This window comes from Nomascus leucogenys, chromosome 3 (genome assembly GCF_006542625.1).
Source record: "Nomascus leucogenys isolate Asia chromosome 3, Asia_NLE_v1, whole genome shotgun sequence".
NCBI lineage: Eukaryota > Metazoa > Chordata > Mammalia > Primates > Hylobatidae > Nomascus > Nomascus leucogenys.
The window spans coordinates 83,459,858-83,485,982 of record NC_044383.1 but is presented as its reverse complement, the minus strand read 5'-3'; the positions used below and the strand labels follow the sequence as shown (position 1 = coordinate 83,485,982).

At 36.6% G+C, this 26,125-nt stretch overlaps 1 protein-coding gene across 5 annotated transcripts in view; it reads right to left on the bottom strand.

The window, feature by feature from the left end:
- KLHL32 (kelch like family member 32) overlaps nt 1-26,125 on the bottom strand; it is a 227,001-nt gene that overhangs the window by 93,830 nt on the left and 107,046 nt on the right. For all 5 annotated transcript variants that reach the window (XR_004029329.1, XM_003258357.4, XM_030809480.1 and 2 more), the window contains one exon: nt 14,761-14,868. Coding sequence is in view for 3 of the 5 variants with exons in the window: in XM_003258357.4 (XP_003258405.1) it covers nt 14,761-14,868 (108 nt within the window). In the remaining 2 variants the exon portion in view is untranslated. The remainder of the gene's footprint in view (nt 1-14,760; nt 14,869-26,125) is intronic.

Genomic DNA, 26,125 nt, shown 5'->3' with positions numbered 1-26,125 from the left:
CACTGCACTCCAGCCTGGGTGACAGAGTGAGACTCTGTCTCAAAAAAAAAACAAAAAAGAAAAAAAGAAAAAGAAAAGGCAGGCTGGCTATGTTGCACGAAGCTGTGAGGTCACATATGACAGTATTTAATTAGATTTGGCAATATTTGTGACTGCCAAGAACAGTTTTAGTGGAATGATGAAGATAAAAGCCTCCAGACTTGGAGTGGAAAAGTGAGTGATAAATGAGTGAAAGTGAGGAAAAATAACTTTATGTAACACTTTTCATAAGCTCTGCTGTGAGAAGAGTCAGAGAAATAAATGGTAGCTCAAGGGGAATATAGAAATAAGAAAGGGATTTTTTTTATTATTATTATTAGACAGGGTCTCAGTCTGTTACCTAGGCTGGGGTGCAGTGGCGCGATATCGGCCCACTGCAACCTCCACCTCCCAGGTTCAAGCAATTCTTCCACTTCAACCTCCTGACTAGCCGGGAGTACAGGCACATGTCACCACGCCTGGTTAATTTTTGTATTTTTAGTAGAGACAGAGTTTCACCATGTTGGCCAGGATGGTCTTGAATTCCTGGCCTCAAGTAACCCACCTGCATTGGCCTCCCAAAGTGCTGGGATTACAGGCACGAGCCACCACACCTGGCAAGAAAGGGATTTTTAAAGGTGAGCAATAGAGAGTGTTTACATGCTGTGGAAATAATGCAGTAGAGGAGAAATTGATGGCAGAAGAGACAGCAGCAGGATGACAGGAGTGATATTGGACAGAGTTGGAGGGAGTGGATCCAGACCCTACGTAGGGAGATTAGTCTTTAACAGTTCAGGGATACCCCTCCCACCGTAAAAGAGGGATATACCCAGAATAAGTTCAGAAACAGGGAGGGTTGAGAATTTGATGGTAAGATGATGATCTTCCTTTCTGTTTCTATTTTCTCAATGGACAGTGACTTTTCCTTATGATATGTTTACTGGAGGTGGATTAGTGAGGGGAACATCTTTAAAAAGAGAAGAGAGGGAGTGAGAAACTCATCAAGAAGAGGAGGAAAGCAAATTTACTAGGGAAACAGATTAACATTGCCTGGCATTGGGTATCTGTCTGAGATTTGGGGTCATGGATTTGAAGTGAAAACAGTGACTTTCTCCAGTGACAACCAGCAGAATTGATTCTTACAGTTGGATTCAACCAATAATTCTCCAAAGATGCCACAGGCTGGAATCAATCTTTATTCCCTCTTATATATTTTTTAGACAGCATCTCACTCTGTTGCCCAGGCTGGGGCACAGTGGCACGATATCAGCCCACTGCAACCTCCGCCTCCTGGGTTCAAGCAATTCTTCCACCTCAACCTCCCGAATAGCCGGGAGTACAGGCTGTATTCTTTGGGCTGTGCCAAGTTGTTCCTACTTTGACAGATACATGATACATAGAGATGAATAGCTATCATTAGTTTTTAAGGTGCTATATCTGTCAATTCAATTACTATAGAATAAATGGCTATTGTTTTCTTCCTGCAAAGTATAATGCAAATTACTGTCTTATTTTTCAGGCAGTCCTCGACAAAGTACTACAACTCAATTATCCATTCTCCTACCTGAATTAGTGTAACTTTTGAAGCATCAAACATACACAGGTATTTTTCTATGCTATATATGCAAATAATTCAGATCCCTGCTAATCCATTTCTTAAAAATGCAATGGTGTGTTAATCTGGCATTTCCTATCACAGCTTGACCTACTGTGAGAAAGCACCAATGTGCATTTTCTCATCAATGCATCCCTAACACCTAGAAAGTTCTTAACATATAGTAGCTGCTCATTAAGTATTTGCTGAATTAATGCATCTAAATTTGAGAATAAAATGTAAATGGAGGGCTTTTACGAAGTATACAAAAATAAAATATTCACAAATTAACTTACAGGACTCAATACATTCAAATTATGCCTTCATTTGAATGTTCTCATCATTATTTTACTCAAATGGAATATATGCTTCCAATATAAATCTTCTTAAAAGTACTGTTTAGCAAATTATTTATCCTGATATTAATTACAATGACCATATATTTTTGCTATCATGTTGCTTTCTTTTTAAAAAACTTAAGTTAGAATTGTAAAACTCCCATATACTGCTGCTTCACACAAATACTGAATGCTTCCAGCAGAGGGCTCAAGAATTCTATTTTAAGGAAAAAAGAATTCCTTATTATGAATATTTAAGGAAAAGTGAAAGAAAAGAAAGAAAATAAGGTGTTTTGTAGTCTATGCATATATTACGTGTAGTCTATGTATTTTGTAGTCTATGTGTAGTATATGCACAGACTACAAAATGTCTATGTATGAATGCATAGTATGTAAGTAAAAATGCATAGTATATAAATAAAAGGCATATTATGCAATAAATTTATTTAATACATTTATTATATACTATGCATATATTTATTATATACTGTGCATTTAATACATTTATTATATACTATGCATATAAGTGCATAGTATATAAATAAAAAAACAAATGTACTTACATCTTATCTAATTCCAGAAAAGAAGTTGAAGTAAATTATAAAACATACTATGAATGCATAGTATGTAAGTAAAAATGCATAGTATATAAATAAAAGGCATATTATACAATAAATTTATTTAATACATTTATTATATACTATGCATATAATATATTTATTATATACTATGCATTTAATACATTTATTATATACTATGCATATAAATGCATAGTATATAAATAAAAAAACAAATGTACTTACATCTTATCTAATTACAGAAAAGAAGTTGAAGTAAATTATAATCATAAAATCTTTATAAAATCACATAGACATATGGGCATCTGAAGAAAATGGGTATCCGAAGAAAGCGGAAAGATAACATATAACATGTAAGTAAGTGAGAATTTAGAGTGAAAATTTTTTTACTTTTATTCTTATTAATAATTTTATAAAAATTTGGGTCATATTTTTTCATTTTCAAAGATAAAGTAATTTCTTTTTATAGAATTTGCAGTATCCTTATTTTTAGTGCTGAAACAAGGACGAAAAAAATTTGGGAAATGTGTGGAATGATTTATTTATGGAGCAAGCTGGGAATTTGGAGGCACTTCATTTTCATAGGCAGAACTAATGGGCTGTAGCACCACTTTATTCAGGCCTACAACTAACATTAAGATCCCTCCGGGATTCCAAAAATGTTCAGAAAGAGGTCTCAAATCTTTTTATTCAGTCTATTTACTTATTATCTTCTCTGCCTCATTTCAAAAAGGATCTGAGGCATCAATACAAGCATTTAAATATTAAGAATAAAAATAACTCAAAGCAAGAGAAAAGAGGAAACAATATGAGGTCAGGAGAGAATGTGTGTGTGTGTGTGTGTGTGTGTTTGTGTGTGTTTATCCATCCTCATAACTATTATAATTGGGTCATAAATGTGGCTCCATGCTTCCTAGCATCAAAGCTGGAAAAAGAAATATAACCTAATGGAAGACTAAAAGGTGAAAATACTAAGGAGAATTCTAGATTCTCCAGACCCTGAGATGTAATGGAAATTTCCCAGCAGACATTAAGAGGATTATTGATTTGCTTGATAATACTTCTAATAATACCATCAGAAGTATATTTTGTAGGATATTGCATAAAAAGTGAATGTTAATACAGAGATTATTTAAGACCCAGACATCCAGTTTTCTGGTTTTCTGGCTTGATCTAGGTATAAAATTTAAAATATTTGAGAAGTCCTTCTCAATGGAGTCAATACTACCTTCTCAGGGAAATTTGGAAATTTGTGTGGATATTTCTGGTCCTCCCAGGAGGGTGGGCAATATTGGCATTTATTGGGCAGTGGCTGGGAGGCTAGATGCGAGGCAACACACAGGGCGGTCACCAACCACAAGGACTGACCTACAGCCTGCATGTTGGAATGCCCTGCTGGGTGTGCACAGAAGTGAAACATTTGTTTACACAGATTGAAGCCCCGGACCTAACTCTGTTTTACGTATAAACACATTCTTTGCTGTTCTGTCTCAAAATACAATGGCTTTTCAAGGAATGCTACCCCCATAAAAACAAAGAGAAGACTGTTACTTTGTTTTGTTTAGAGTTGTTCATTCATTCACCAGTCTGCATCTGCATGTGCATCTGCTGTCCCAATCACGGTGATTCTCCCTATAGGTGCAGACAGGTGACTATTTCATTACGTCTTTTGGAAGGGTTGTACCCCAGCATGTACACACTGAAATATAAAGGATTTTAAACACAAACTTCTTTTCTTTTGTTTGTTCTTTTACATATGGTTAGGAAATTCTGTTGGTGCTTAGAGTAATTTGTGTAAGTATGTTATATTGTCTAGGAATTTCATTTTAGGATAGTAAAGGTGGCCTTTTTATATTAAGGACTGACAGTTGAGGTTGAGAACCACCAAGCCAGATGAATAGACTGCATATCTTCTGGGGATCCTTTATGCGTAAAATTTCTCCTAAATGAACTTTTAGTAAGAGCTGTCCAGAAAACAGGATAAGGCTGGAGTACAATTGTTCTTTTTTTCTGAATAAGAGAAAAAGTTCATGTGCTTTAAAAATCCATCAATAGGCTGATACCTTCTTACGAAATTTAAGGAACTAACCAAGACTCCCCACTACATAAATGATTAACTTCCCTCCACTAAAATGATTTGAGGGAGCACCTAAAGGAAGGATCAAAATTTCTTTAGGAAATGATTCTGAGTGCAGCCAACATTCAGAAATTCCCATGATCAAGAAGGAACAAAGTTGTAATGATTTCTGTGCTATTTACCCACCATGGCAAAGGAAAAATCTCAGATGCACACCATGAATTATGAAATGTGTAGCAATGGAACTTTCTGCTGAAACATTCAAAAAAACAGGTGCACAGAAGTGCAAAATCCACTGAGTTAACTAGGAGGGTTGATCTACTGTTTGGAGTTACTGGATACTCGCCATTTCTACTTTGGAGAATGTCAGAGAAAGACTGTTTATTGCCCCACCTATGACAATAAAACCATTATCAAGAGCAAAAAGGAAATATTTCTTTTTCTATTCCCAATACTGGCAGTGGGGTAGGGTGGGAGGTGCTGAGAGTTGGAAGGAGAGTGGAGGAAGGAACAACAAATCCAGCTTATTTGAATGGATTTTTACACAAGGGAGATATGGTTAAAACATAGAAGGCGCCACACTCATCCTTGTCATCTAATATTATCTAAGATATATGGAGACCCTCACAGTGTTATCAGTGTGCATGATCTCTACATATGACCTCAGGCACCTCAGCCCACAGTGGGTTCCTCAGCACATAATTGGTGCCAGAAAAGATTGTAAATGCTGCAAGAATATTGTTCAAACACATGTGTTTTTTGTTTGTTTGTTTGTTCGTTTGAGATGGAGTTTCACTCTTGTTGCCCAGGCTGGAGTGCAGTGGCGTGATCTCGGCTCACTGCAGCCTCCACCTCCTGAGTTCAAGCGGTTCTCCTGCCTCAGCCTCCTGAGTAGCTGGGATTACAGGTGTCCACCACCACACCTGGCTAATTTTTTTATTTTTAGTAGAGATGGGGGTCTGCCATGTTGGCCAGGCTGGTCTCAAACTCCTGACCTCAGGTGATCTGCCCACCTCGGCCTCCCAAAGTGCTGGGATTACAGGCATGAGACACTGCGTCCAGCCCACATTGTGTTTTCATTAGGTGACTGAGTTTAATAATATCCCAAAGGAAAATGTCTGTGCCTGAAATGTGACTATTACTCAAGTAGAATGCTAGACTAATGTAATAGAGTCTGCCCCTATTTTTGTTATTTTACTCCAGATGGCTTTCAAGCCCCACTCTTCCCTATTTCACTGCTTGCCCTATATCTGAGCAAAGGTTTAAAAAAGCCTGAAAATTATCTCCAAAATACACAAGCCCTACCTGCGGGTAGCCCTTGCCCCTGCCCCACAATAAAAGCCAAAGCCAGCCATACCTCCATGCTTTCTCAAGCCATTTTTGCACCTGCTTAGGAGTCACCCTGCTCTCTCCAGAAAGCCTCATTATGTGAGGAATAAACCTTTTCACATCCTGTTGGGGTGTGTGGCATTATTAGTCTCAACATCCGAATCAGATTTTGGGTTGGGGGGTGGGCATTCTATTTCTGCCAAGTGCATGACAATGAAGGCATAAATTTGTAAATTATTTGGGAAAAACAAGAATACATTTTTCAAAAATCAAAACATACTGAATTGGAAAGCTGATCTTAGAAGGGTGGCCACAGTTAAACTTCTTTGCACAGAGACATTTTAGACATGAATCTGCTGAACAAATGGCTTTATAATTCTTGCAGCACAAACTACACACTGAGCACATTCTGACTGGATAGCACAGAGAAATTTAATAAAGGAGAACAGACTGGCATGAAGCAGAGACTGTCACTTAGAATTGGCCCTGCCCTACAGGTGGGAGGCCCTCGTACATGACCTGACTGTGAATCAGCTATTCTCTGTGAGAAAGAGACAGGTCTTGGGACCAACAAAGCTGTTCATATTTTATGACTTCACTGTCAAACAGGAAGCAGACTAATCTGCTTGTTTGTTTCAATAATGCACTGATAAAAGAGAAAATCTCCCCCAAGGCAAATAACTAGTTTCAAAAGATCTAAAAAAGCAAAAAAGTCACTGATGAAATTCAAACTTCCTCTTTTGTTTCACACTTCTCAAACTTTCTATGTCAACACTCCAGTTATAGACTCTGGCATAGCTCTGACAAGAAGGTAAGGAGAAACGTCACTTTCTGCAAAATTCAAAATAAAGCAGTCCCCCCTTGTTATCGACAGTTTCACTTCCTATGGTTTCAGTTACCCATGGTAAACTGCAGTCCAAAAATATTAAATAGAAAATTCTAGAAATAAACAATTCATGAGTTTTAAATTATGCACCATTCTGAGTGGCATGATGTAATCTCCCACCATCCCACTCTGTCCCACCAAGACATGAATCATTCCTTTGTTCAGCATATCCTCATTGTAGACGCTCTCTGCCTGTTAGTAACCCAGTAGCCCTCTGGGTTATCAGACCACTGTGGCAGTATCTCAGTGCTTGTGTTTATTTTACTTAGTAACGGCCCCAAGGTGCAAGAGAAGTGATGCCGGTGTATTGTTATAATTGTTCTACTTTATTGTTAGTAATTGTTGTTAATCTTATTGTGCCTAATTTATAAACTAAATTTTATGACAGGTGTGTATGTATAGGAAAAAAACATAGTATATATAGGGTTTGGTACTTATCTGAGGTTTCAGGCATCCACTGGGGTCTTGGAATATAGCCCCTGCAGGTAAGGAAGGGCTGCTATATTCTTCCTTAAAATGTGGATTTCACTGTGTACCCTCCAGAGTGCAGAGCACAGTGGAGGTGCCTCAGGGCCTTTTACTTGCCAGGTAGGTACTGCCAGCTAAAGAAAGGATTGTGAAGCTAAAATATTTAAACCACTGAATAGTCTTAACATTACTCCTGAGAGAAACATTTAAAAGATTTTCTCCCATGTTTCTTCCATGTGCTACTATTTAGCTCAATTGGGTTATGTTTATAAGTAAATCTGACAGAGACGTTCTCCATATAAATGGATACTTCTACCCCTGAAGGGATGGTCCATGAGAAAGCAGATCCAATTAAGATTCCTGTCACTCTGCTGCCTGGCCTGATGCTCACGTCTCCTGAGAAAAGTATTCTGCTGTGGGGAATACAGTTTCAATGATCATCAAAATGTAATGCACAGTGTTTGCATTATCAGGGCTATATATAAAAAAAGTCATGTGAACTTACTAGGGAACCAAATGACAATCAAAAAAAAAGTTACTATGGTGAGACCTCTGACTGAATGAATATTTTTAAAGTAATTTTTCCCTTAACAGAGTATCATAGTTTTCTTGATTTCCAAAAGGCTTCAAAATAAGAATAGTAATGGTGATACAATATTTCCTTGTAAAGATCACACTGAAGCATTCTCTGGGTCAGAGAAACGTATTTAGGGTGAATATCCCCCAAGAGATGGGTTCTTCTATGATTTTCAGAAGCAAGGGCTGGAGTTATTGAATAATAAAGAGAAATGCAAGGGAACACAGATCCCAAGGCATCCTTCTTCAGAAGCCCGGATATGACATGATTGGTTCACAGCTGACAGAGTTAACAGTGCCTGGAAGTGGGGAATTGTAAAGGGGACTATAAACGTCACTATCATTTGGTGCAGAGTTTCTCTCTCCACTGGGTTTCTGGAATCTCTTCATCAGTCTCCAAGGGACAGAAAAGGAGGAGAGCTCTCTGGGAATTAAGAGGAAGCTAAATAGGTTTCAACCCTTCCTCCACTGCATGTAAGGTATTTATCACAGTGCTTGGCATATAGTCTATATTCCTTGACATCATCATAGCCAGAGTGTTAAACCATAAACTTTTTTGTGGTTTGCAGTCCTATTTGCTTCCATTTCGGTCCTAAGGTACTCGAATTTCTAGAGGCTTATCCCAAGGCCTTTGGTGCTGGAAGTTCTACTTTCCAAGCAGGACTCTTCTTTTTATAAAAGGGTCTTGACGTTTTCTGCTCTTCACTGCCAGGCTGGGTTTTTTGGTTTCTGCTTTTTGATTTTCTAAAAACACCTGCCTGCTCCTGGGTGGCTGACCTCTTGTCTAGTTTGGACTGGGATCCATCTCCCAGGCAACATTTCCATCCGAGTATTTTTCTTCCTTCTTCCTCATGCATCTTCTACTCAGGACTGGTCTGAAACGTGAAAAAACTTGGCCAGAGTTTCAAAGTGAGGAGAGTAAAGGGAGGCCAGGGTAACAGGATGGGCCCTCTTGCCCACCAGCGTAAGTGGAGTTTGTATTTTCTTAGATTCACTTTGTCCTTTTCTCTCTAAGGCAGATCTGCCGAGTCAGTTTATGTCACCATTTGCTTCCAACCTTGCTCCCAAAACAAGCCCTGCAGAGCAAGAGCAGCCTGGCCTCTATGCCCTCCACCACTGGTTCTGCTGTAATAATGGCCCCCATGCATGGCTGTGCAAGGACACCCACGAGGGCTGCACTGCATCCCAAGCTCTATTCAAGCAGTGTCCCAAGCACAGTGTGCCCAGAAGAAGGGCATATTTCTCATTAGTGAAAAGGCAGAGTGAATGCTTATGCAGCCCTGTTTGCTACTTAATAGGAAATGCATACATTTTCAGAATATGTATTAGCATTAAGATGAAAATTTGCTTTTTCTTTAAAATTTCCTGGATGAAATCTGTAGGCCAATTTTAAGAAGGCTACGCTTTAGAGCAATGTGTAGGAGGAACACGCACACATCTTGTTACACTTAGAGGCATTCATTCATCACTCCCACGCTATACTTCCAATTTCTCTCCAAGACAGCAACAATTTTCAGACACTTAAAATACGTACATTTCATACTATGCACATTACAACTGACTAAACATATAATCAACTGTTAGAAATAGCTATAGGCAGATACACTCGATGTTAACCCTGAATTTTTACAAATCTATATACATATCATGGCTAAAGACTACATGTCAGTGAATGTCCCTAATACTAAATAACAGTTAAGAAACTGAAGAATTATGCTTTCACTCACGTTCCTATCCTCCAACCTTTTTGCTTAATGTTAATGTCAATTCCATAGTAAGAGAAAGCAGCTGTTCAACAATCTCAAGTAAACTACAATTTCATTCTTTTTGCCATCAGCTGTGTCCATGTCTCAAAGGGAAAATAGATTTATTACAAATTAAAGATGTTTAAGAACCAAACTTCCTTGGATGTTGTTCAAGAAAGGCTGTAGAGGTATCAACTTCTACTCTGTGGCAAAGAGTGATCACACAGGGAGAACAAGTCCAAGCCCTCATGGACTGACTTGAAAAGGCACAGTTTCCAAGTTGAGAAAACCACCAAGATAGCGTACTCTCTAAATGCCCACTTTTCTGCCTCCTTCAACAAAGTATAACAAATATAACTTAATCTTTTCTTAACGACAGAGTATAATCAAAAACGAACATAGACTTGAAATTAGTAGGACTCAGTTTGACTAATTGGGCCTAAATATACGAAAGAATGATCTTAGTCAATTCACTGCATTTCCCTGGGCCTGTCATCTTTCAAGTGGGGTCACAGCATTCCTTAGAGCTGTTTTAAAGATTAGTTTAAACAGCACACATAAAGTGCCTAGTACAGTCCCCTGGCTTTTTCAGAAGGTGCTCCAGGAAATGTCAGCCCCCTTCCTGTCCTCTCAGCACACAATTTGAACAGATGAATTACTGCTGTATGCCACAGACTGTCATATGCCTCTGTGGATGCAGTCAGAATAAGTCTCTGGTGTTTGGACAGAATAATTGCAACCCCAGATCTGGCCCTAGGACTTGCTTTTCTTTCTTTCTTTTTAAAGGCACTTACACCAGATATATTTTCATCTCATTTGGCTTTCTTTTTCTCATAAAAGTAGAATTGAAGCACCTGAGGCATATGACTCCTGGGCAATGGGATATGGCTGCCCTTCTGAAAATATCTTCCTGCTTTCCAAGTAGGTTTCTTCGCCTTCACAAAGTCAGCTCCCTTTCTGCTATCTTCACTTCAGTTCACATTTCATAGATCCTTTGTGTGACAGGAATTACATGCACACACGCGTGCACACACACACACACATAGGCATCAACTTAGCCATTCTGAAGGAAATCACAAAGCAATCAAGCAAGCAATAAGGCAGCCACATATATTTGCATGTGTATTTTAACTCAGCCTTCCCAGGAATTTGTGCTCTTGAGTTTCCTAATACTTCAAACATGCTTTACAGACCATTGCCTCTAAGCTTAAACCTTTTAGTTGCTAATGCAGCTGAGTGCAGATATTATTTACTTGGGTCGTTTTACAAAAAAAATTTACTATTTCATCCCATGGCACACCTATGAAGTAAGAGCTATGGGTTTTCAATCTTACTTTAGAGATGGGCAAATACAGATGTGACTGCATGTAATTCACGTATAAAAAGAGAAATAATAAGACACAATTTAGAGATGGTATCTTTCTTCACATCTGTAAACCAAAAAACACAAAATACATGATTTACTCAGTTCACTAGGAATATATTTTGGCAACTCTGTGAATGATAATGGCCTGCCTTAATTTCCTAAGTCTTGAAATTTGGTTGTTAATCTTGAATTTGTGATCCATCACCTTTCTTTCTCCTGTTATACTTTCTACTTGATTAATGGCTTATTTCCTCTATACTTACTATTTTCTTCTAGCTGCCAGAGTTGCCTCAATTATTGTAAGACACATATCTTAAATTCTACTAACTCCAGAAAAGAGAATAAATGATATCATACATTTTAATAAGCCTCTAAAGAAAATTTAGTGAAAAATAGAGACTACAAAGACAATAGAAAAGATTAATGAAAGTGAGACTTCATTCTTTGAAAAGATAAAATCAACAAAACTTTAGCCAGACTAAGAAAAAAAGAGAGAAGATTCAAATAAATAAAATCAGAAATGAAAGAGAAGATATTACAACAGATATCATAGACATACAAAGGACCATAAGAGACTACTATGAATAATTATACACCAAAAAATTGGATAATCTAGAAGAAATGGATAAAGTCCTAGAAACATACAACCTAGCAAGACTGAATAAAAAAGTAATAAAAAATGTGAACAGACCAATAGCAAGTAAAGAGATTATATCAATACTATTAATAAAAAATATCTCCCATTAAAGAAAAATCTAGGACCTTATAGCATCACAGCAGAATTCTACCAAACATTTAAAAAAGAAAGAATATCAATCTTTCTTAAAACTCTTTCAAAAAATTAAAGAAGGAATACTTTCAAATTCATTTTATGAGACTAGCATTATTCTGATACCAAAGCCAGACAAAGACACTACAAGAAAAGAAAATTCCAGGCCAATATCCATGATGAACATGGATGCAAAACTCCTCAAGAAAATACTAGCAAACCACATTCAACAGCACAGTGAATGATTAGAAGAATCATTCACTATGATCAAGGGAGATTTATCCCTGGGATGCAATGATGATTCAACATATGCAAATATTAATAAATAAATATAATATACCATATTAACAGAATGACAGATAACAACCATACGATCATCTGAATAGATTCAGAAAAAGCACTTGACAAAATTCAGCATCCTATCATGATAAAAACTCTCAACAAGTTAGGCATAGAAAGAATGTATATCAATACAATAAAGCCATATATGAAAAGCCCAGAGTTAACATTATACTCAGTGGTGAAAAGTTGAAAGCTCTTCCTTTAAGATCAGAAACAAGACAAGTATGCCCATTTTGACCACTTCTATTCAACATAGTACTGGAAGTTCTAGCCAGAGAAATTAGACAAGAAAAAAAAAACACAACTGAGAGCTTGAATAGTTAAAGCAATCTTGTGCAAAAAGAACAAAGCTAGAGCCATCACAAGAAGATGAGAAAATAAATAACCCAATCAAAAAGTTGGCAAAGGACCTAATAGACACTTCTCAAAAGAAGACATACAGATGGCCAACAGATATATGAAAAAAATTCATCATCATTAGTCCTCAGGGAAATGCAAATTAAAACTATGGTGAGATATCACCTCACCCCTACTATAAAAAAAGACAATAGATAACAAGTATTGATGAGGGTGTGGAGAAAATTAAACCTTTGTGCACTGTTAGTGGGAATATAAATTAATACACCCATTATGTTAAACAGTATGGAGGTTCTTCAAAAAAGTAAAAATAAAACTACCATATGAGCCAGCAATCCCAATCTGGGTAATAGCCAAAGGAACAGAAATTAGTATGCTATGGAGATATCTGCATACCCATGTTCACTGCAGCATTATTCGCAGTAACTAAGATATGAACGCAACCTAGTTGTCCATCATCAGATGAATAAAGAAAAGATGGCATGTATACACAACATACTGCTATTTAGCTTTAAGAAGCAGATAAATCCTGTCATTTGCAATGACATGGATGAACTTTGAGGACATTATGTTAAGTAAAATAAGCCAGGCACAGAAAGACAAATACTTCATGATCTCACTTATATGCTGAATCTAAAAAAGTTGAACTCACAGAAGTAGCAAGTAGAATGATGGTTACCAAAGGCTAGGGGAGGGTGTTTTCTTAGTCCATTTAGAGTTGTTGTAAAGGAATACCTGAGATTGGGTAATTTATGTAAGAAAGAGGTTTATTTGGCTTATGGTTCTGCAGGCTAAACAAGAAACATGGCTCCAGCATCTGCTTCTGGTGAGGGTTTCAGGCTGTTTCCACTCGTAGCAGAGGAGAAGCGGAGCTGGCATGTGCCAAGATCACATAGTAAGAGAGGAAGCAAGAGAGTGGGAAGGAGGTGCCAGCCTCTTTTTAATAAATAGCTTTTTCAGGAATTAACAGTCAGAACTCACTCACACCCTGAGGGAGAGCAACAGTCTATTCATGAAGAATCAATCAACATGACCCGAACATCCACTTACAGATCCGACCTCCAACACTGGGGATCAAATTTCATCATGAGATTTGGAGAGGACAAACATCCAAACTGTAGCAGGGGTGGATGGGCTAAGAGGAGACGTTGATCAAAGGGTATATAGTTTCAGTTAGACAGCAGGAATAAGCTGTAGTGATCTACTTCACAGAATGGTAACTATAATAAATAATAATGCATTGTATAGTTCAACATTGCTAGAAGAGTGCATTTTAAATGTTTTCAGCACAAAAAAAAAGGTAGGTGAGGTGACAAATTTGTTAATTAGCCTGATTTAATCATTCCACATTGTAAACATATATCAGAAAATCACATTTACATCACATAAGTATATACAATTATTATTTACTAATTAAGAATAAAGTTAAACAAAAATAAAATTCAGTAGAAAAATGAGCTCCCACACATTCTTCAAGACACAAATACCACCCTATCTGTAAAATTTTGTACTGGTAGCGACACCTGACCACATGCATCCTTCTCCCACTCTGTTTTGTATTCTGCTTCTGTTATAACTCCAATACCAGTGAGGATTTTAATTATGTATTTGCCTGTCTTTCTCTCACTAGGATGTGAGCCTCTCAAGAGAAGACGCTTTCATTTTAGCATAGAAGATACTAAATCCAAGTTGGATGAAATGGTGTTAAAGAACAACGATTTATAAAAGGGGAGCTAAATATCCAGTCTGTATTTGAATTGATTTATTTGAGTAGTTCTCAAATGTAAATGGATATCTTCTGATGTCCTATAAATCCTATAGCAATTTTAGTCATGAATGTATTAGGATTTCAAACCATCACAATCTACTAATCTAAATGCCTTCAATTCTGACCCTGAGATATGTGGAGGACATGGTACCAAGACGTTGGACATAAATTTTGGGGGCTCTAAATTTTTTGTCTTGTTTTTAAGGCAATAAAGCCATGATTGAGTCACCGAGCTTCAGTGATAACAATGAGAATCCATTATCTTGCAAACTCTTTCCCTTATGATAGTTCTTTAAGATATTCAAAAAATTACACCAGCAAGCACTGAGTTGAATTTAAAATACTATGTTCACTGGATCATATGAAAAAATCAAATTGCTTTACTTACCTTTCCATAACTTTATTCATAAAATTAAGAGGATGTGAATCTTATTTTTAACATCAAAATAAGTAACAAGAACAATAACTAAATCTCATACCTCAAGGATAATCTCCTTTGGTTAGGTGTAGTTAAAATGTTAAACTTACAGATCACATTTAATACCATACCTGTCCTGTGTATGCAAACTCCAGAGCCTGCTTTAAGCCAAGGCTGGTCACACCGTGCAAATTAACCTCATCAGCTCCACTTTCCACCATACAAAGACTGAACATTGCCTGAGGTGAGGAAAGGGAGAAAGACAGTTATGAGACTTTGAAAGCAAGGGAACAAGACAAAATTCTGGAGAGACTAGGGGAAAAAAAAGTTTTACAAATTAATAATTGATTTTGATTTTTGAAATGCTTCTACAAAGTGTCATTCACACAAACCACTGCAAATCATTTTGATGTCTGAACAGTTACAATAACAACACACACAGGATGGCATTCCTCACTATATACAGTACTTCTATATGTAATACACAGTCTCATTTTGAGGTGATGGTATTTAGACCCAACGAATGCTTTCTCTTGGTCCTGGATTCTCATTGCTACCAAGTTATATGCAGCAATGCCAAACATCCTGCCCAATAGGACATGAAAAGCCTTCATCTCCTGACTTCTCTGCATTTTTCTGCCTCAGTCCAATGAAACAGCTAGTTCCTCTCATCTGCCATTGTATTAGTTCATTTTCATATGCTATAAAGAACTGCCTGAGACTAGGTGACTTATAAAGGAAAGAGATTTAATTGACTCACAGTTCAGAATGACCGGGGAGGCCTCAGGAAACTTAGAATAATGGTGGAAGGCAAAGGCGAAACATGGCACCTTTTTCACAAGGCATCAGAAAGGAGAAGTGCCAAGGGAAGGGGAAGAGCCATTTATAAAACCATCAGATCTTGTGAGAACTCACTCACTATCATGAGAAGAGCATGGGGGAAATCGCCCCCATGATCTAATTACCCTCCACCTGGTCTCTCCCTTGACATGTGGGGATTATAGGAACTATGGGGATTACAATTTAAGATGAGATTTGGGTGGGGATACAAAGCCATGTATCACACACTCTGTTTCGGTGGTTCTCAAAGTGTAGCCCTTGGACCAGCGACATCAGCATCACCTGGGGACATGTCTGAGTACAGACTCTCAGGGCCCCAATGCAGACTTACTGAAACTGATACTCCAAGCGGGGCCCAGCAATCTGTGCTGTAATAGGCCCTCCAGGTGACTCTCATGCCCACTTGAATTTGAGAACCACTAAGCTATTCAGTGCAAGTGAATTTGCCCCCAACCAATTCTCCAAATGGCCAATTTACTGCAAATCAATATGTCAAATGAAAATTTGAAATAAAAAAAACAAAAACTTGCCAAATTAAACAAATGCATTTTAAAAGTAAAAAAGAATACAACCCCCATGCTAATTTGTGCACCTTTAATTTTTGACTTAAGAAATATAAAGATAATTCAATTTTGTTTACTGATAATGAGAGAAGTTTTGTGGGAACTGTTCCCTGAGATTCTGCATTTTAGCTAACTTTATAGTCATAAAAAACAAAAAAAACCTCACTATGCTATGTGGTATTTAGTTCATGCTGAATTTTTTTAATTTGAAAAATGTGATTTTTTTTTTACTTTTGCCGAAGTATCAATATTCATCTTTTAGCAATTTTATTTATTTATTTAAATTTTATCAATGCCTAAGGAATGTACATATTTCAGGGGTACATAAGATAATTTAATATAGTCATAATTTTTAATCGCCAAATCAGTGTATTTGAGATATCTGTCACCTTAAAATGTCTTTTCTTTATGCTTAAAACATTCAAATTACTCTCTTCTAGCGATTTTCTTTTCTTTCTTTTTTTTTTTTGTTTGTTTGTTTTTTGAGATGGAGTCTCGCTCTGTCACCCAGGCTGGAGTGCAGTGGCACAATCTCAGCTCACTGCAACCTCTGCCTCCCAGGTTCAAGCAATTCTCCTACCTCAGCCTCCTGAGTAGCTGGGACTATAGGTGCCTGCCACCACTCCTGGCTAATTTTTGTATTTTTAGTAGAGATGGGGTTTCACCATATTGGCCAGGCTGGTCTTGAAGTCCTGACCTTGTGATCCGCCTGCCTCAGCCTCCCAAAGTGCTGGGATTACAGGCATGAACCACCGTGCCTGGCTCTCTGCTAGCTATTTTCAAGTGTACAATAGATTACTGTAAACTATGGTCATTCTACTGATCTAACACTAGGTCTTATTTCTTCTATTAAACTGTATATTTGCACCCATTATTCAATATCCCCATCATCCTCCCCCTCCCAACAACCCTTCCCAGCCTACTGGGTAGGGTAACCACCAATCTACTCTCTGTCTTCATGAGATTCACTTTTTTTTAGCTCTCACATATGAGTGATAATATACAATATTTGTCTTTTTGTGCTAGGCTTAGTTCACTTAACATAATGACCTCTAATTCCATCCACATTGCTGCAAATGACAGGATTTCATTTTTTTATGGCTAAATAATATTTCTTTGGGTATATATACCACATTTTCTTTGTCCATTCATTCACTGATGAGCACTAAGTTAATTACATTTTCTTTTTCTTTCTTTTTTTTGAGACAGAGTCTTGCTCTGCCACCCAGGCTGGAGTGCAGTGGCATGATCTCAGCTCACTGCAACCTCCGCCTCCTGGGTTCAAGCAATTATGCTTCCTCAGCCTCCTGAGTAGCTGGGGCTACAGGCATGTGCCACCATACTCGGCTAATTTTTGTATTTTTAGTAGAGACGGGGTTTCACCATGTCGGCCATGCTGGTCTCGAACTCCTGACCTCAAGTGATCCACCTGCCTCAGCCTCCCAAAGTGCTGGAGTGCTGGGATTACAGGTGTGAGCCACTGCACCCAGCCCAATTCCAAATTTTGACTATTGTGAATAGTGCTACAATAAACATGGGAGTACAGATATACTGATTTCCTTTCTTTTGGATATATATATATATAAAACAATATACTGATTTCCTTTCTTTTGAATATATACTCAGCAGTAAAATTGCTGAGTCATATGTTAGCTACATTTTTAGTTTCTTGAGGAACCTCCATACTGTTCTCCATAGTGGCTGTACTAATTTATTCCCATCAACAGTGTACTGGGGTTCCCCTTTCTCTATATCATTGCCAGAATCTGTTATTGCCTCTCTTTTTGATAAAAGCCATTTTAACTGGGGTGAGGTATTTCACTGTAGTTTTGATTTGCATCTTCTGATGCTCAGTGACCTTCAGCATTTTTTTAAATATATCTATTGGACATTTGTATGTCTTCTTTTAAGAAATATCTATTTTTGCCCATTTTTAAATTGGATTTTTTTTTTTTTTTTTTGCTAGTGAACTGTTTGAGCTTCTTATATATTCTGGTTATCAATCCCTTGTCAGATGGTAGTTTACAAATATTTGTCCCCATTCTGTGGGTTTGCTCTACACTTTGTTGATTGTTTCCTTTGCTGTGTAGAAGCTTTGTAGCTTGATGAAATTCCATTTGTCTATTTTTGCTTTGGTTGCCTGTGTTTTTGGGGTCTTAATTCCAAAAAGCCTTTGCCCAGACCAATATCCTGGAGCATTTCCCCAATATTGTCTTCTAGTTATTTCATAGTTGGGGCCTTAGATTTAAGTCTTTAATACATTTTGACTTGATTTTTGTGTATGGTGAGAGATACGGGTGTAGTTTCATTCTTCTGCAAATAGTTATGCAATTTTCCCAACACCATGTATTAAAAAGACTGTCCTTTCCCCATTGTATGTTCTTGGCACCTTTGCAAAGATGAGTTGTCTGTAAATGTGTGGACTTATATTTGGGTTCCCTATTCTATTCCATTGATCTATGTGTCTGTTTTTATTCCAGTACTAGGCTAATTTAGTTACTATAGCTTTGTAGTACATTTTGATATCTGATAGTGTAATGTCTTTGTTCTTTATGCTCAGGGTGGCTTTGGTTATTTGGGGTTTTTGTGGTTCTATTTATATTTATATTTAAGATTTTTTTCTATTTCTGTGAAGAATGTCATTGAAAATTTGAAATGGATTGCATTGAATCTGTAAACTACTTTGTATAGTATTGTTATTTTAGCAGCATTAATTATTCCTATCCATGAATATGGAGTATCTTTCCCTTTTTTTGGCATCATCTTCTTTCATCAGTGTTTTATAGTTTTCCTTGTATAGATATTTTACTTCTTTGGTTAAATTGATTCCTAGGTATTTTATATTCTTTGTACTATTGAACTAATAGGATTTTATTTTAACAAATGTATTTTTTTATCCTCACAAGTCTATACATTTTTAATTAATATGTATAAGATAGACAATATAAACTGATGACCCATTATTCCTTGTAGAGATCTTCATTTCCATCTCACTGCATTAGAGAGTTTTATGTTTTCATAATGAAAAGGATTATTTTTGGGAGCTCAATTTATGGTTAAACTTTTTACTGTTAGAAACACTAAATTATTGCTTTCTTGCCATTTAAGACATTTTCTAAAATATATTTTAAATACTTACAATTTGAAAAAATAAAATAACATTCAAAATATCTTAAAGCTACTGGGAGTATTTAACATATATTCAATTATATTTGATATATTAAAAACCTAACATTCATAATGTATTTAACTTTCAGAAATTTACTTTATCATAAATTTTAAAAGTTGAACATTTTTTAAAACTGAGGATGTTCCACATAGTATAGCTTAGTGCCAACAGAAATTGCCTTGACCACTATATTCTCCCGTAGGGGAAAAGAGCAGGAGGATTCCTACAGTCTTTGCTGCTAAAGATCCCCAGTCTTTACCAACACAAACCCCAGCTGACAGAGATGCCTGGAGCCAATGCCTTGCATCCACTGGAGCTAGAGGGGCCACTCTGGCACCCTGCACCTGGTATGGCTTCACATGAGCCCACACCTGGGTGTGATGTCACTTGTCTTACACCTGCACCAGGACCTGGCACCCCCATGCACCATGACAGTGTCACACAATCCCCAAAACCAGTGCCCCTGCACATCCCTCAGAACTTGGACTGGACCCAGAACCACCACACACCCCACCCATCATCACACCTCAGGTGATTATTTAAGAACCACCACACACCTCACCCATCATCACACCTCAGGTATCATCACACCTCAGGTGAAAGTCTTCCCCACCAAAGCAGTCTGTAATATCTGAAAGGTGTAACTGCTCCTTCGAATGTTCAGACACCAATGCAAGCCTACAAAGAACATGAAATGTCAGGGAAACATAACACCACTAAAGGAATATGATAATTTCCAGTAACGATCCCAAAGAAATGGGGACCGATGAATTGCCTGACAAAATTATTGTTTTAAGAAATTATCATTGAACACAGACAGACAACTCAATAATATCAGGAAAATACTACATAAAAGGGAAAGTTAGAGAAATGTAAATTTTATGTAATACATAAATGAAAGGGAAAGTTAGAGAAATGTAAACCACAAAAATGAAGCAAACAAATTCTGAAGCTGAAGAACACAATAAATGAAACAAAAAAATGCAACAGAGAGCTTCAATACCAGACTTGATCAAGCAGAGGAAAGAATTAGTAAACTTGAATACCGGTCGTTTAAAATTATCAAGTCAGAGGACAAAAAAGAAAAAAGAATAAAAAGGAGTAAAGAAAGCCTATGGGTTTTATGGAACAATATCAAGTAAACTGATATAGATTATGAAAGCTTAATAAAGAGAAGAGAAATAGAAAGGAGAAGAAAGATTATTGAAAACCAATAATTACCAAAAACATTCTAAATCAGGGGAAGGAAGTGGACATCCGGACTGATTAACACCAAAGAATCCCAAATAAGTTGAATACAAAGAGATCTGCACCAGGATACATTATAATTAAATTTTCAAAAGTTAAAGACAGAGAATTTTGAAAGAAGCAAAAGAAAAGTGACTTGTCACATATAAGGGAACCACCTCCATAAGACAATCAGTGGATTTTTTTTAGTAGAAATGTTGCAGGCCAGAAAAGAGTGGGATAATACATTCAAAATACTGAAGAAAAAAACTGCCAAGAATACAGTATCTGGCAAAACTATCCTTTAAAAATAAATGAAAGAGAAAGAGAAAGTCTTTCCCAGGGAAACAAAAACTGAGTTTGTCACTCCTCGACCTATTTTACACAAAATGGCTAAGGAGGTTCTTCAAATTGAAAACAAAAACATGCTAAACAGTAATGTGAAAACATAAGAAAACAAAAATCTCACTGGCAAAAGCAAATATACAGACAAATATATAATAATGTAACACTGTAATGGTGGTGTGTAAGTTACTTTTACCCCAACATTTAAAAGATAAAAGACCAAAATTTGTTGATGGATACACAATATAAAAAGAATTAAACTCTGACTGCAAAAACACAAAGTTTGGGGGAGGTGGTAAAAGTGCAGAATTTTTGTGTGCAGTTAAGTTGTTATCAACTTAAAATAGACCATTGTAACTACAAGACATTTTATGTCAGCCTTGAGGTAACCACACAGAAAAAAACTTATAATAGATATACAAAAGATAAATAGAGAAGAATCAAGGCAAATACTACAAAAATAATCAAATAACAAAGGAAGATGGCAAGAGAAGATGAGAGACCACTTTTATTCAACTTAGTACTGGAAGTCCTACCCAGAGCAATTAAACAAGAAAAAGAAATAAAAAGCATCCAAACAGGAGAGGAAAAAGTAAAATTATCTCTGCAGATAACATGATTATATATGTAGGAAACCCTGAAGATTCAACCAAAAAACAATGTTAGAACTAATAAATGAGTTTGACAAAGTTTTTTGGTGCAAAATTAACATACAAAAATCAGTGGTATTTGTGTACACAAACAGGAAAGTCATCAAAAAGCAATTTAAGAAAACCATCCCATTTACAATAACAAAGAAAATACTTAGGCATACATGTAATCAAAGAAGTAAAAGACTTGTTAACTAAAAATTATAAAACATTGGTGAAGGAAATCAAAGATACAGATAAAATGGAAAGACATCCATGTCCATGGATTGAAAAAAATGTGTTAAAATGTTCATACTACCCAAAATGATCTATACATTCAACACGACCCCTATCAAAATCCAAGTGGCATTCTTTATAGAAATAGAAAAAAAAAATGTTAAAATCAAATGGAACCACAAAAGACCCTGAATAGCCAAAGAAATCTTAAAGAAAAAGAACATGCTGGAGGCATCACACTTCCTGATTTCAAAATATATTACAAAGCTACAGTAATCAAAACAGTATAATACTGTCATAAAAACAGATATATAGACCTACAAACAGGATATCCCATAAATAAATCCATGCATCTATGGTAAACTGATCTTTGACAGGGTGCCAAGAACACACAATAGGGAAAGGACAGGCTCTTCAATATACAGTGCAAGAAAAACTTGACATCCGCATGCCAAAGAATAGAATTGAACCCTTATCTCACATCATATGCAGAAATTAACTTAAATGTATTAATGACTTAAATGTAAGACTTGAAACAATACAGAAAAAAATGTAGGGGAAAAGCTCCTTGACATTGGTCTAGGCAATAATTTTTTGGATAGGACACCAAACTACTGGCAACAAAAGCAAAATAAGTGGGCTTGCATCAAACTAAAAACTTATGCATACCAAAGGAAACAATCAACAGATTAAAATGGCAACCCACAGAATGGGAAAAATATTTGCAAACCATATATCTGATAAAGGGTTAATATCCAAAATATTTAAGGAACTCAAAATTCAATAGCAAAATAAATAAATAATTAAATAACTGAATTTTAAAATGGTCACAGGACCTGAATAGACATTTTTCCAAAGACGGCATACAAATGGGCAACAGGTATATAAAAAGATGCTCAACATCACTAATCATCAGGGAAAAGCAAGTAAAAACCACAATGAGGTGTCTCCTCACACCTGTTAGAATAATTATTACCAAAAAGACAGAAGATAAGTGTTGGTGAGGTTGTAGAGAAAAGGGAATCCTTGTTTATTGTTTGTTGGAATGTAAATTGGTATAGCCATTATGGGAAACAGTAGAGAGGGTACTAAAAAAAATTTAAAAAGAACTACCTTATGATCTAACAATCTCACTTCTGGGTATGTATGCAAAGAAAATGAAATTAGTATCTTCAAATGATAGCCACACTACCATGGTTATTGCAGCATTATTTACAATAGCCACAATATGGAAACAATCTTCATGTCCCTCAACGGATGAATGAATAAAGAAAATGTGAGATATACAGACACATAGGAATATTATTTCGCCTTAAAAAAGAAGAAAATCCTGCCATTTGCAACAATATGGTTGAACTTGGAAGACATTATGCTAAGTGAAATAAACTAGACACAGAAAGACAAATATTGAATGATCTCACTTATATAGGCATACGGTGGGTTTAGTTCCAGACCAACTTAATAAAGCAAATATCATAATACAGTGAGTCAGACATATGCTTTGGTTTCCCAGTACATATAAAGGTTATGTTGACACTATACTGTGGTCTATTAAGTATACATACAAAGTGAGCAGTGCCTGACATATGGCAAGCTCTTAGTAAAATTTATATTTTGTGGTAACAATAAAATGTAGTGAAGTTTCTTTTATGTATTCCCTGGTTAAAAGGATTGATATGTTAGGAGAAGCACCAGTTTCTGCTGTTGTTTTTTTAAATCAAGTGTGGCTACAGATAAAAAAGGCTAACAGGAAATTGCCTTTAGAGTTAAGTAGATTTTGTTTATGCATTTGCAGAAGATCACCTGAAATTCCAAAATTAAAAAACAGATCACAGTTAAATAAAAACCTTTAGTTTATAAAGTGTTGAATTTGCTTCTAAACTTCTTGAAAGAACCTGAAAGAAATTTCAGTTGTTTTCAGTGTCTGCTTTTTATTACATGGGTGGTTAAGTTTTTAACATTCCCCACACCAACCAAGTTCTTTTTTCAGATCTTCCAAGTTGTAATTGCCCCCGATGTGCTGACCGCCTGCTTGCCACCAATCCCGTATATACAGCAGGACTCAAATAGCTTAAACTGCAGAAGAATGATCTGGGTTAATGAAATGGAAAAACTTCCTGAGAACAAAGGTTAAAAAAACAAAATAGGCTGCCAAAGGAGTTTTAAAAATCTACATTTCTAGGGTCTTTCAAAAGTAATCAGCGTAACACTGGCATAGAACAGGGATCCTCATCAGAGAGTTAGTAGAGTTGGGAGGAAAACACAATTCCTTAAATAATGTATATCTATATTTGCACGTTTGTATGAGCAATAAAGGAACACCATATTGGTAATTATTTTATATCAATACAATTAAATGCATCTATAATTGCTATATTATAGAGTACGATTGTAGAGGGAAAAAAGAGACTTAATTTTATCCTGTTTACGTAAGTATCTTGGATCACTGCAATGAACATGTATTACTTATGTATTTCAAACAACTCCCTTTTAAAAACTTTGTTTTATTTTTAATGTTCAGAACTATGCAGGAAGATACATCTGGTTCTATAACCTACTGGTCATGTGGGCAATTTATCTTGAAACTTTGGCTAATTTGTTCCTTCTCTGAGCCTCAGGCTCTTTATCTGTAAAATGGGAATAATACCAACTTCACAGGGTTGTCATAGGTTTAAATACAATTATGCTTAATGTTAGGCATAATATGTGGCACATAGTAAATGTTTAATAGGTAGAAACTGTTGCTATAATCCAGGTTGATTGTCTTACCGTCTCATGTCTCCCTTTGATTCCAGTTGAAACGAGGGCTGAGAAACAGCACCCTCCACTCAACTGCTGACTAAATCCATTCATTTCAAATAGTTTCCAAATGACAGTCTCACTCTAAATCCTTATCTCTGGCTTCAGGACTTTAGTTTTGCAACATACTCCTAGACTCCTACTTTATGGAATGACCCCATTATAAAAATCATCATCACCACTTCTATAAATACAGAACTTCCACTTTGACATCACATCATACTGTTTCAGAAAGTTAACGTTGACAGGCACCGTGGGTCATATCTATAATCCCACCACTTTGGGAGGCTGAGGCTGGAAGTTCACTTGAGGCCAGGAGTTTGAGACCAGGCTGGGCAACATAGGGAGACCCTATCCCTACAAACAATAAAAAAAAAATTAGCTGAGCATGGTGGTCTGCACCTGTAGTCCCAGCTACTCAAGATGGTGAGGCAGGAGGATCACTCGACCCCATGAGTTTGAGGCTGCAGTGAGCCATGATCACACCACTGCACTCCAGCTTGAGCAAAAGAGTGAGACTCTATCTCAAAAAAAAAAAAAAATGTTAAAAACCTAATGCTTATAATTTTTAAAAACTAGAACTAACCTAAAGATTAAAAAAGGGGAACTATTATATCAAGGTCAATGTCTTGGGTATAATAAATTTAAAAGACATCTCAATTAGGAAGAGCCTCATTGGATACCACTTGGTGATAAGAAGAACTTGGCCATTTGGTACAGTGAAACACCAGATGCCTAGTCTATCCGAACTAGTGAAACAATGTCCAGAGACCTGCTAGAGACCACGAGGAAGGTCAAAGTCTCCTTGGCAGCAAAACAGGTGAGGAGACCAACAGTAATATTTTTAAGCATATAACATCTTGAAAAGGTAGACTGCAGGCTCCATGAAGGCAGGTGCCATATCTCCTTTTCTCACTGTGGTGCCTCCAGATCCTAGGAGTGCATACATGCAATAAATACAGAAAATGAATGAATCGACCAATATGATCTTCAAAACTCATCTGCAGATGACGTCCTACCACCTTACAGTGTCATAAACAAAAAGAATTCATTCTATGTGACAGAGAATGTTCTGCATGTAAGGTGTTTTACATACCAAAATGTAAAATCGTAACTAAAGAGAAAGAGTATCTACTGTAAGCTAAACATTTGAGAAACACAAGTGAGTTCAAAGCTAGACATTTAGAAAAAAAAAAGAACATATGTCAATGTTCTCTATCAAGTCACAACATTCTGCCAAAGCATGGGATAAAGTGCTGCTTAGAAATATGAAAGCATTGCACAGACTCATGCTTGGTTCACAAGATTTTGTCTTTCGGAGAGCCTCGGCCAGGCTGAGATTTACAGTCATCACAGCTCATTTGTGGCTGATAATGTGCTGCCACCAACAACAAACCTTTCTAATTGAAAACCTAGTTTGTGAGTATATAATCCACTTTAAGTGCATACCACAGAGGGAAGTGTGGATTTATGGTGTGTTATTCCCTCTTTATTTCACACAGAAGTGATGCAAATTGAGTCCTAAAATCACAGTACGTGAAGTTTTCTTGAGTCATGTTAGTTGTCATGCAGACACAAGACTAGGTACAGCTACATTTTAGGGTGGTACCTTACGACACAAAACTGACAAAAATTCTACTACATCTTCATAGATAAATGGCAGATGCTAGACTTTTTAAACCATCTG